This window comes from Dendropsophus ebraccatus, chromosome 9 (genome assembly GCF_027789765.1).
Source record: "Dendropsophus ebraccatus isolate aDenEbr1 chromosome 9, aDenEbr1.pat, whole genome shotgun sequence".
Lineage (NCBI taxonomy): Eukaryota > Metazoa > Chordata > Amphibia > Anura > Hylidae > Dendropsophus > Dendropsophus ebraccatus.
The window spans coordinates 106,948,857-106,962,058 of NC_091462.1; the positions used below are offsets into that span (position 1 = coordinate 106,948,857).

The following is a 13,202-nucleotide window of genomic DNA, read 5'->3' on the forward strand; positions in this document are numbered from 1 at the left end:
GATGATGTCATCGGATGTTTTCTATGGAGGAAGGTTACATGTGATGGCCGTTACCTGCCCTGCGGTTCCCGCTACCACCAGCTTGCTGCTGTACTTGCAGAGAGCGATCTTCTGGATGCCCAGCCGGGGGTCATCGCTGTAAGGGTCAAAGCAGCCAACCTGAAAAAAACATGCCAAGTAATATGAAGCAGACTTGTATAGGTTATAGGATAAACCATGCATGTGTAGCAGTTCTATTCATGGCCTGCAGAGGGCACCATTGCTTTAAGTGGTGAATGATCAGGACTAGAAGATATAGGAGTGCCATTAGAGGGCAGTGTTCCCCAGCTGTGCCAAAACTACAACTCCCAGCATGCCCTGAAAACCGTTGGCTGTCAGGGCATTCTAGGAGTTGTAGTTGTGCACCAGCTGGCGAGCAACAACTAGGAGATCACCCCTATAGCAGGATGTAATGAATAACTGACAGGTGCTAACAGCGTATTGGACCATGACCGATCCCAAGACTCCTCCACTATATTTCTTGGATCGAATTATGTGGCGCCCCCTGCTGAGTCATCACCATACGCAGAGTCTACGAGAATCCAACGCATTCCTGACCGCTCCTCCGAGATCTCACTGAATCCAAGGAGCGAGCAGAAGGCAGAGGGAGCAGTAAATCACAGCACACATTGCTGCGTACGGGGAGAGGGCTGCTCTCCAGATGCCGGGCCAAAGATTCGCACAGCGGCGCCAAGATTAAACGCAATCCAGATCCTTAATCCAAGGACGGAAGAGTACAGTGCCTGCAGCCATGAATGTAACACGGAAAAGCCGGCACCTTCCAAAGGCTTCATTCCATATGTCACATCCCCCACCGACTTCATGCATCATCATCACATCCTCTACTTGCTTTCAGTGAATGGAGATTTAGTTATAAGTTGTCCTGCACTCCTCCTGTTCTCACAGCTGCAGTTTGTGACAATGTGTCAGTGTAAGCTGAAGCCATCAGCCTGAAGTCTGGGCCAGCAGAGGGCGCTGTGGAGTTCTTCCACATTTGCGATGCATCTTATATCCAGAGCTCGAACGCCAGGTTATTCTTACTAACAAAACAATGGACTCCACAAGGAGTAAATGGGGGTCTGTAGTATGATGGATCCAGCACAGCGTTTTAAACAGAAGACTACCTATACCACAGGTGTCAAACTTAGGCCCTCTAACTATTGCAAAACTACTCTTCCCATCATGTCTGGCCAGCCAAAGCTTTAGCATGATGGGAAGTGTAGTATTGGAACAGCCGGAGGGCCCGAGTTTGACACCCCTGACCTATGCTAATGTTCATGCTAGAAATGTCCTGACATCCACACTGGTGTATGTAACCTTCCATGACCTAAGGCTTTGTTCTACAACCAGTGACGCAACTACAACTCCTAGCGTGCCCTAAGGACATCAGCTGGATGTGACTAGACCATGCCCTGATAGCTCTGCCTCTCTAATACAGTGTTTCCCACCCTGTGCTTCTCCAGCTACTGCTAAACTACAGCCTTTATCTAATAGGGCATGATGGGAGTTGTAGTTTTGCCCTTGCTAGGAATCTACAAGTTGAGGGAACACAAACCTACACTGGGAATATATACTGTTATAAATTGTTCCAATTGTTAAAGGGGTTCTCCGGCAAAAATATTTTTCTTTCAAATCCACTTGTGTCAAAAAGTTATATTGATTAGTAAATTTGATTCTACCTAAAAATCTCCAGTCCTTCAGTACTTATCAATTGCTGTATGTCCTGCATATCCTGTGGTGTATTCTTTCCAGTCTGACACAGTGCTCTCTGCTGCCACCTCTGTCCATGTCAGAAACTGCAGTAGCAAATACCCATAGGAAGCCTCTCCTGCTCTGGACAGTTCCTGACATGGACAGAGGTGGCAGCAGAGAGCACTGTGTCAGACCGGAAAGAATACACCACTTCCTGCAGGACATACAGCAGCTGATAAGTACTGGAAAACTGGAGATTTTTAATTAGAAATAAAATTACAAATATACGTAACTTTCTGACACCAGCTGATTTGAAAGAAAAAGATTTTCGCTGGAGTACCCCTTTAACCAAAATGTCTCCATTGACTGACTGCAAGTGGAGACCTTGTACATGGTGAAAAAGTGATGAACTTGCACAGAACAAGACTTGTTTTATGAAGAAGAGATGGAAGCGCCCCATGTACACTTGTCACCTTAGTCAAACTCTGACCGGGCATCAGCAGATTTTTTTATTTTTTTTTAATTTCCCTTTTGTTGTGACAGCCACGGGTTTTTTTTTGCTGACAGCAGGAAGCGCCCCTAATGGTTGTGGTCCTGGAACAAGCTCAGTCGTGAATAAGCCAATTCAAAGATGACAAAACCATATGGCGGCACTTCTTGATATCTCTTTTGCCAAAAAATGGCCGGCGCAAGAAAAAAAAAAAAAAACAGCACTAGGTCTGCAAGTAAATAAAACTCCGCAGTGTCTGATTTACTGACATACGGACAGTTTTTTTATGTTCAGGTTTGAATCCCTGATCCTGCAATGTCTGTGAAGCTGCGCACCTTGCGGAAGGGCGGCCAGTCCTCGTCTGCGCTCTGGTTCAAGCTCTCGTTGTGGTCGCAGTCTGTCTGGAAGATGCCAGCTGTGGAGAGTCTGTAGAGCGGCCGCAGGGCCACACCGGAGGCGTCCCAGAAGCGCACAGTGCCATCTTCATGTCTGGAAGATAAGGGTCAGTAATAGAAGGTAAGTGGGTGTCATCTACCAGGAATGAGAAGGGTTAACATTACATAATCCCCACCACCATGTTCTTTATGGGGTCACAATAAGAGGAGAGGATGTTGGACAGAGGAAAGTGAAGGGTTTATACACCCCCCCCCCTCCCCAAATATTCTTTATGGGGTTACTGTAAGGCTGAGCACAGTGCATGGTTTATCTCCCCCCCTCCCCCCGCATATTCTTTATGGGGTCACTATAAGAGGAGAGGCTGTAAGGCTGTGTACAGTGCAGGGTTTACCTCCCTCCCCCCCATATTCTTTATGGGGTCACGATAAGGGGAGAGTCTGTAAGGCTGTGTACAGTGCAGGGTTTATCCCCCATATTCTTTATGTTGTCACTATAAGAGGAGAGGCTGTATACAGTGCTGGTTTTATTCCCCCACACACACACACACATATATTCTTTATGGGGTCACTATAAGGCTGAGTACAGTGCTGGGTTTATCCTCCCCCCCCCCATATTCTTTATGGGGTCACTATAAAGGGGAGAGGCTGTAAGGTTGAGTACAGTGCTGGGTTTACAGCGGGGACAAGCAGCTCTCCACCCTGCACTCACCGCACCCCTTCTCCCCCGCACATCTGGACTTGTGCTGACCCCCGACCCTCTGCTCCCGGCTCCTGGGGTTTTTCTCCAATCCCAGGATCTTACTTTCCAATGTTTAGTTTCTGGCTCAGCAGCTACATAATAAAAGGAGAGGCCCGGAGCCCACACACACGTCAGCGTTCCTCCCCTGCAGCTCCAGATAACACAGGAAGGCCTCCCGTCCAGGACCGCGGATTAGGAGACCTAACCCCAGATTCCAGACGCTGCAGTACACAGCCAGACATCCAAGGGGAGCGGACGTGGGAAGTCAAGACTGTGCAGCTACATACAGGCTTGTATCCCTTTAATAATATAATCTATCTATCCATTACAATATGTTGTCCCCTGTTATCAGCCAGACTGGTCCAGGTGATTGGATTCTCCACTAGATCAAAATACTGCCATATACTTGCTACAATGTGTTGTGAGACTAACCTGGTACATGGCTATTTTCTGCAGACTCTTAGAGCAAACGTCCAATCAACAAGGGGGACACAGGACCCCCATATTCTCCAGAACAAATACTTCCTATATTAAAATAACACTCACCTATATGAACAACTTCCTTACCCTGTAAGCAGAAGACCCCTCTGGGACGGCTCCTCAGCCAGACTGTTCCCACCATCTATGGGCCAGCTCTGTAACAGAAAGCAGCATGTAAGTGATTGCAGGGATAGAGGGGCTTCACCCACCATAAACCTGGGACGCAGCACGAGACAGGACCACACACACACACACCGACTTCGCCACACTTACCGCGGATGAGAAGTGCGGGTTCTGCTGCTCGCCGGCGAGGATGATCCGTTCCCAAAGCTTCAGCGTGACATTAGAAATGTGATAGGAGCAGGTGATGGCGGAGGAGTGGAGCGGGGCAAGGTAGGGGGCAGGGATGGTGGGCCAGCCAGGGGTCTGAAGGTCAATGACAACAAGCTCTTCCTCCACCAAGACCACCAGGGCTGTAGGGTTGTCACAACCTGTAGAGCGGCAAAAATAGTCAAAAAGGAGAGTGAGTAAGTGTACACACACATATACAATTTATGGGTGGAGTCTCTCGTACCGTCTTCGCTTTTGACAGGACACACAGTGAAGAAGTCGATGACTCGGGAGGTGAAGTCCAAGGTGACCAGGTTCTTGCCCTGCATGATGGTGACGCAGTGACGGTCTCCATAGCTGGCGCGAGGCATTCCTCCGCTGAACATAATGAAGTGATTCCTGCGGACGGGACAAGGAAGGAAGGAAACAGTAAGAAATATAAGAATGTGACGGGAAGTCAAGTGTTTGACTGGGAGAAGTAGTAAACAGCTGACGCTCCACCGACTGACAGGTGCAGAGGACGAGGGGCCACAATATCATGGGGAGGAAACAATAGAGAGCAGCAGACATGATGAACAATAGAGGGTGACACCCCCACCCCTGAGATGGGAAATAGAAGGAACCTACCCGCAGCTGCTGGACTGCCACTGGATTTTATTGATCGCTTTACAGGGGAACGGACCTATAGGAAAAAGCAGAGAATATAGAAAGCCATAGCCATACAGTGTATTCCCGTCTACAGATGTTATCCCCATACACAGTGGGATCCTGAGAACATAGACTAGCTTATTACTCAATTCCAGTTCTAAAGTCGCCCCCCCCCCCCCCCCCCCCAAAAAAAAAAAAAAAAAAAAAAAATCATAGGTAGGTCATGATCTGCAGATATTCCATACAGAGAAGACATGGCAATACCTGATGCATGATGGACATCATTATAGTATATGGGATATCCTCTGTTCTAGGACACCCTGTGTGCTCACTATTGACCTCAGCATCTAGGCCAGGGATGGGGAACGTTCGGCCCTAAAGCTGTTGCAAAACTATAATTCCCATCATGCCTGGACAGCCAAAGTGAAGCTTTAGGGCCGAAGGTTCCCCATCCCTGATTTAGGAAGTTAGAGAGCCAGGATCTGTGCTCTCTCCTATCTTAAGGGGGGGGGGGGGTTGGGGGGAAAATAGTACATCACACATCAGGGAGGTACAAGATCTGGAAACAGACGTCTCCCATCATAGCTTGCGTATAGCTGGAATGTAACCGTCGTCCACAACCGGGGGCAATCCCTATTCACACAGTATGGGATACTCCGCCTATATCGCTGGGAACCTACCATATGGTATTGTGGAGGTGACGGGCTGTGACGTAGCGGAGGAATTGCTGCTCTCTGCCCACACCATGTATCCGCCGTCACTGTGAGAGCTGATGAAGGAGGAACCCCCGCTCTCCCAGAACAGGCTCTCCAGTTGCTGAGGGGAAAAGAGAATGTTATATATTAGAGTAGTTCACAAAAAAAAATTCTTACAAATCAACAGGTTCAAGAAAGTGCCAGAGATTTGTATTTTACTTCTATTAAAAAAATTTCAAGTCCTCCAGTACTTATCAGCAGCTGTATGTCCTGCAGGAAGTGGTGTATTCTCTCCAGTCTGACACAGTGCTCTCTGCTGCCACCTCTGTCCATGTCAGGAACTGCCCAGAGCAGCAGCAAATCCCCATAGAAAAACTCTCCTGCTCTCCTGACTGGAAAGAATACAGCACTTCCTGCAGGACATGCAGCAGCTGATAAGCTAATACAGTTGATCTGGGGGGGGGGGAATGATTAACAACTCCCATTGATAAAAAAAACAAACGACACTTTATAGTAACATTTATATTTCTAAAGAGTTACACCCAGTCCTGATGCTGGGTTATTTGTGTGTCTTTTCTGGCCATCAGCTGTTGGCTATACACCCCCTATTACACATGGTTATGCACGGACGACAGCTGATGATTTTTCAGCAGGTCACAATAGAGCAATAAGCTGACACTGGACAATATCAGCCTGTTAAGCCATGTGTAACAGGAACCCAAGTCTATGGAGCCCGAGATGGAGAGAGAAGCATTTAGCTGAGCACTTCTCCCTACTTTGGTGGAGATCTAAACATCCAGACCCTGACCCATCTACTAATCTGTCAAAAGTTTTTTTAAAGGGCAGTGACACCTTGTATTTGTGTCTAGCTTCATTGTACATATTCTACTTCCATGCTGTATATATGTTATACAAGAATCAATAAAAACAGATAGTACTTCTAGGTAATGATTCCTGAAACTGTAGTCACCTGGTTCCCCAAAAAGTGATGTTCCACCTTCCTGGATTCTCGGTCCCATACAGTCACCAATCCCCGGCTGTAGCCAATGAGCAACTTGTTTGGCTGCCGAGGATGCTGCTGCAGAGACTCCACCGGACCCAGGGTCTTCCCGCATCTGTATTCATCTGGAAGGCTGTAAAAAGAGGGGGCGAACATGTCAGGGGGGGCTGCATTACATACACACAACGGTATAACACACTGGCCTTCAACCTGGGACTCCCCAGATGCAGGAAAACCACAACTCCACACTCCCAGCATCACGGCAGCTGTCAGGGCATGCTGAGAGTTGTAGTTTTCCAGAAGTTTTTGCAAAGACATAACCTAATTGTATATGTGTGTGTGTGTGTGTGTGTCTCTCTATCTACATATACAGGAACTACAAGTCCCAGCATACCCCGACAACATCTCCATATTCACCTTTGTACAATATCATCTTGCAGCAGGGTTTGATCCTCCAGAAGTTTCATACTTGGGATCTGAATAAAACAGACGCTGCCTCCTTCCGTCCCCAGGGCGGCGACATCACAGGAAGGCGACACCAAGATCACAGTCACACGGGTAACGCTGGGAGGGGAACTGAACAGAGACGAGGACAGTCATAATCTGGACTGATACAGGTTTCCCCTTTAAAAACACAACTTTATCCGTAATGACAATCTGGAATGTGGGATATTTTACAACAGTAATGTAAAGCAAAACTGCTCACAGCAACCAATCAGGTCCCATATTGCAAGGAAAACTGGAATTTGTGGAAAATAAGTGACCCAAAGCTGCACCGGGGACACCACAAAGCCTTCACCATAGTGAACATCTTCCCCCTCCTCACGCTTGTATGCCACCACTCACTGGTAAAGGGGTCATATACTGCAAACGTTGGGGGGGGGGGCCATCCGGCAGAGGAAGAGTCTGCTTTTGGACCCACCTCAATTTATTGATGGAGGAATGGAGTGCCGGTAACAAACACCTCAACTACTGTACTCTTCAAGTCGCATCCAGAGCTGCAATCAAAGTTCTGCAAGCGGTGTTCTCATGTATACAAAATTGTATGCAATACATTGTGGGAATTTTTTCCTCTACAAAAAACCCTAAGCCCAGTAAAGACTAGTTCCACTGGGGTATAAGATATTTTTTAAGGGGGCACTCCAGCAAAAATAGTTTTCAACTGGTTTCAGAAAGTTAAATAGATTTGTAATTTACATCTACTTAAAAATGTCCCGTCTTACAGTACTTATCAGCTGCTGTATGTCCTGCAGGAAGTGATGTATTCTCTCCAGTCTGACACAGTGCTCTCTGCTGCCACCTCTCTCCATGTCAGGAACTGTCCAGAGCAGGAGAGGTTTCTATGGGGATTTGCTACTGCTCTGGACAGTTCCTGACATGGACAGAGGTGGCAGCAGAGAGCACTGTTTTAGACTGAAAAGAATACACCAGACATACAGCAGTTAAGAAGTACTGGAAGACTGGAGATTGATAAGCAGTAAATTACAAATCTATATAACTTTCTGAAACCAGTTGATCTGAAAGAAAACAATTTTTGCCGGAGTACCCCTTTAAGGTGAAGGGTCAACCTTCCAATATTATTGACAGTCCATCTGTCATTTCATTAAAAAAAAATAAAACACAACACAACAAAGTTTTGATAGTCAAGGCCAACGAGCTGGATGTCACTGAACATTCAGGATACATGCATGCATGAACTGGTGGAGCGTGCATGTGTATCAGGGGGGCAATGATTCAGCTATCTAGAATGTATGGTCACTTTAACAGACAAGCGTGAGAGAGAAAGAAGAGGGGTGTGAGTACTTAGCGCAGTCGAACCCTGGTCGTCCTGGGAGGAGAAAGCTGCGGGTTTCCTCTAGGTACGAGCAGCCATCTTTTTGCTGCAGCTCCCACAGGTGGATGGTGTTATCGTCCAGCAATGACAGGAGCCGACCCTGAAGGAGAAGGAAGGAGATGGGTCAATATACACAGGAATACATTAATAGTTCTACAATATAGGAACCGGTGGCCAAACTACAACTCCCATCATGCCTGGACAGCCTGATGGGAATTGTAGTTTGGCAATAGCTGGAGGACGGCAGGTTTCCCATCCCCATCCCTGGGGAACAATTATAGAGGAAGAGCAATGTGTCTACCTGTCCAGGTAAGAAGTGCATCTGGGTCACGGTGGCGGTCTCCTTGTGCAGTCCAGTAAACTCCACGCCAGGGGCTCCATATCTGAGGGAGGTCAGAGGTCAAGGAGAGGAAGCTGTCTATAATCTGGAGGAGTTGGAGAACATTTATAGCCGCACACAAGAGCTTTAATATATGTGTAATATACAAACAAAAAGGGAGGACACAAACCGTATGTAAAATGACATACACGTCCTCTATTTGTTGTGCACACAGACGTACAAGTCTGATCAACCCCAAGTCTGCCATATCCAGCGTTCTTATACCCAGAAGCGCCCCTCATATTAAACCTCATAAATCAGGCGACAGACGGCGTGTGAACACAGCCCATGTATACGTAGTAAATCAAGCGGACAAACCCATTCACAGCGCGGGGACTGCTGGATGCTTGCCAGGACCGAGACCCACTGCAGAGAGACAGGGCTGAGAGGTGCCAGAGGGGGCAGAGATGCCAGAGACCGCCGACAGCAACATCATTGCTGCAGCCACCAGTCACAGCGGGGGAATAAAACCACAACATCCATTTATCCAAATAAAACTCCCATCATGCTGCAGGACTGTTATAATACTGCCCCCTACATGCAGGAATATAACTACTATAATACTGCCTCCTATATACCAGAATATAACTACTATAATACTGCTCCTATATACAAGAATATAACTACTATAATACTGCCCCCTACATGCAGGAATATAACTACTATAATACTGCCTCATATACAGGAATATAACTACTATAATACTGCCCCCTACATGCAGGAATATAACTACTATAATACTGCCTCCTATATACCAGAATATAACTACTATAATACTGCTCCTATATACAAGAATATAACTACTATAATACTGCCCCCTACATGCAGGAATATAACTACTATAATACTGCCTCCTATATACAGGAATATAACTACTATAATACTGCCCCCTACATGCAGGAATATAACTACTATAATACTGCCTCCTATATACCAGAATATAACTACTATAATACTGCTCCTATATACAAGAATATAACTACTATAATACTGCCCTATATACAAGAATATAACTACTATAATACTGCTCCTATATACAGGAATATAACTACTATAATACTGCTCCTATATACAAGAATATAACTACTATAATACAGGAATATTTTACTATAATACTGCTCCTATATGCAAGAATATAACTACTATAATACTGCCCCCTATATACAATAATATAACTACTATAATACTGCTCCTATATACAAGAATATAAGTACTATATATAACTACTATAATACAGTCATGGTGACTACACATGCTCAGTAGTTATTCAGGAAAGGTTTGCACTTTCCCCCTCCATTCATCTCCTTTAAGAAGCGGTGTCCCCCCATGTGATAGGAGGGGGCTATGCGGTAGATTTCCCTCCGCCTGTTACCATAACGACAAGAACTTTAACGTTAAGGGCAGAGCTGATGACAGACCCGGTGCCGCTTACTCAGCAAGTGCTAGAGAACAAGATGTTACAGCCGCGTCTTCCGCTCGGATTCCTGGAGATGATTATTTTTGCACGTTCCCGGCTTCGTCCTATAACAGGACGCGGCTTGTAGTTCTATAATAAGATCCAGCAGCAATAACCTACCTGTTGATGGTTTCCTATTAGATATTGGGGGAGATTTATCAAACTGGTGTAAAGTAAAGCGGTCTCAGTTGCCCCTAGCAACCAATCAGATTCCATCTTTGATTTTCCAAGGAATCTGTGAAGAATGAAACGTGGAATCTGATAGGTTGCTAGGGGCAACTAAGCCAGCTCCACACGCGATAATAAAGATGTGGAGTGCACAAAATGGACAGAGGGGGGCGCCATAACAGAACTGTGCATACAGGAGCAATCCAAAATGGCCGCCATGTACGGTATGTAAACTGTGCACATGTTCTCTCGTGCATAAGCTTATACAAGAATAGCCGCCATGTTTGAAGTTAAAAGCTGGAAGGAAAATGCCCCCTAGAGGCCTGTATGACACACAGGCCGGTGGCGGAGACCCTCGCCCCGGCAGGCCCAGCTGCAGGGACACAATCGGCTATTGTACGGGAGAATAGGGGAGTAATGGAGCGGTGACCTGGATATTCCTCGCTCCCTGACAGCTGTGTAAACGCCTCATCCCCGGACATTATAAGTAAAGGCGGGGGGACATTATAGAACGCTGCGTATGGCTATGCCATATGTATGGAGGACAGGGGAGGGGGTGTAGTGTAACATCAATCATAGAGCCTAATGCAGTGTTTACATGACAGGCTTCCCATTCTTGCAAAACTACAACTCCCATCATGCCCTGACAGCCTTCGGCTGTCAGGGCATGATGGGAGTTGTAGTTTTGCAACCAGTGTAGAGTTGGGGAACAAATAATAAAAGGACCCAACGTGCAAAACCCTGACTGTGCCCCTTCCCTTCAGGCCACGATTGGCATCTCCATGGCGACAAGGCGCTCCGAGGTCTCGTCGGCCGGGGAGAAGAGGGGGGCCACGTTCCACCCCTTGTGCACGGCCAGAGGCGATCTATTCATGGGGAACGTTGCTTGGTGACACTCGTCCCCCCTCCCCAGGGGCTTAAAGGGGTTGTTCACTGAAATATTTTTTCTTTCAAATCAACTGGTGCCTGAGAGTTGTAATTTACTTCTATAAAAAAAAAAAAAAAAATCTCAATCCTTCTAGTACTTATCAGCTGCTGTATGTCCTACAGGAAGTGGTGTATTCTTTCCAATCTGGAGAGCAAGAGAGGTTTTTCTATGGGGATTTGCTGCTACTCTGAACAGTCTCTGACATAGGCAGAGGTGGCAGCAGAGAGCACTGTGTCAGACTGGAGGGGATATTCCACTTTCTGTGGGACATACAGCAGCTGATAAGTAATGTAAGACTTGAGATTTTTTTTAATAGAAGTAAATTACAAATCTCTAGCGCCAGTTGATTTGAAAGAAAAAAAATAAAATTTGGTAAACAACCCATTTAACACAAAACTACTGCGATAAACACCAGCTGCGGCCTGACCGCATTACTCAGCCATTCGGTATTCCAGGAAAGCTGGGTGACAACTATAGTCGGCGGCCATATTGGTCGTCATCCAGCTTTCCGAGAAATGAATCCGCAATTAAAGAAACCGGATCCTCTTTAAGGTCTCGCAATGATGTGAAAAGCCTAAACAGGTGCAACCCAGCGTACCAGGACCCCCCACCTCAATTCCTACCACTGTGGGATCGGCCATTGTTTAACCCTCCTCCGCCCTCCTGGAGGAAGTCAATTACCTGTGACATTACAGAAGGAGCAGAACAAACAAGAAACTGGATAAATGTCGGCTATTGTTCTCTGTTATCAGTGGGCTCAGCGCGGCTCGGGGATACAATACAGACCAGGCTACCTGTATGACCCCCGTTACACCATACAGATCTATAGCACTTCAGCCATCGGAACAAAGGATACATTTTCACAGCTCCGGATTTTGCACCGATCGCCATAATCCGCAGCACCGGGTCGAAGGCGAGAGAGCTCGGCTGGTTGGGGAATCCATGTTCCACAGTCTGAAAGAGAAAACAAAAATCACACGTTAGTTTTTCTTCACTGACAGCAAGCAGAGAACCTGAAACAGGAAACCAGCAACATGTCCCATTCACTGATGAGCAGAAGCGTCTGTCATGTAAAACACGTCGAGCACACAATGATCCTATGTCCACCTTCACCACTTCCAGCCCCATTGAATCTAAAAATAAAACTAAGGTAACCTTGCAATAGGTTTTGAAAAATTCCTAAAATTTCCTGAAACTGCTTCCTACACCGATTTCTGCATCACCATGGTAACAGACTACAAACAAAAAAAACCTGTGTAGTCATGCTTTCTGCCAACAGTTTGATACATTCAGTAGGTTACCAACAGAAGCTGGGACAGAAAGGAGATAGCGTGACAGCAGGATCAGACTACACAGTGTTTTGTAGTCTGTTACCAAGGAGACACATATGTATATGACTAATATTAGAAAAATTCTGTCATTTTGTTTAGACCTAAGACCGCTATAAACTTGAAATAAACCGCCCACTGCCAAGGCTCAGTTCTCCAAGTACATCGTATTGGGCAGTTACCATAATCTGACATACATCAGTTGAGGAGGAGATTAGGGAGCACCCCCTCCCCATACACATTAGATGGTTGCTTGGTCCCACTGAAATATTACATGTATGTTGAAAATGAGTATGTATTGGAGCCTGTTAATTATTCATTTTCATGCAATGAGACTTTACAATAATTGCTGTAAAGTAACTTTGCAACGTCCTATTTGTTACCATCTTTTATGCATACTCTTGCATCACCATGGTAACAGACTACAAACAACCTAGTGTAGTCGGATCTTGTAGTCTTCTTTTCTTTCATCATGCCACATTTATGCAAAATTTTAAGTCCAGTTCACACAAAGCAAAATCGGTGGAATTCCATCTTCCTCAATGTGACATGGTTTCTCTATGGAAGGGCTCCTGTCGTTATCCACTCAAAGAATTGACAT

The 13,202-nt window shown here is 46.1% G+C and overlaps 1 protein-coding gene across 2 annotated transcripts in view; it reads right to left on the minus strand.

The window, feature by feature from the left end:
* Positions 1 to 13,202, minus strand: part of LLGL1 (LLGL scribble cell polarity complex component 1) — a 30,175-nt gene that overhangs the window by 6,595 nt on the left and 10,378 nt on the right. Inside the window, exons 2-13 of one of the 2 annotated variants that reach the window (XM_069984230.1) lie at positions 12,130 to 12,227; positions 8,644 to 8,725; positions 8,327 to 8,442; positions 6,926 to 7,084; positions 6,479 to 6,641; positions 5,494 to 5,629; positions 4,793 to 4,847; positions 4,410 to 4,564; positions 4,109 to 4,326; positions 3,923 to 3,990; positions 2,557 to 2,710; positions 55 to 159 (exon numbers count right to left, since the gene is read on the minus strand). In XM_069984230.1, the coding sequence (XP_069840331.1) occupies positions 55 to 159; positions 2,557 to 2,710; positions 3,923 to 3,990; positions 4,109 to 4,326; positions 4,410 to 4,564; positions 4,793 to 4,847; positions 5,494 to 5,629; positions 6,479 to 6,641; positions 6,926 to 7,084; positions 8,327 to 8,442; positions 8,644 to 8,725; positions 12,130 to 12,227 (1,509 nt within the window). Of the gene's footprint in view, positions 1 to 54; positions 160 to 2,556; positions 2,711 to 3,922; positions 3,991 to 4,108; positions 4,327 to 4,409; positions 4,565 to 4,792; positions 4,848 to 5,493; positions 5,630 to 6,478; positions 6,642 to 6,925; positions 7,085 to 8,311; positions 8,443 to 8,643; positions 8,726 to 12,129; positions 12,228 to 13,202 lie in introns of both variants that reach the window. The other variant, XM_069984229.1, reaches the window with a different exon arrangement.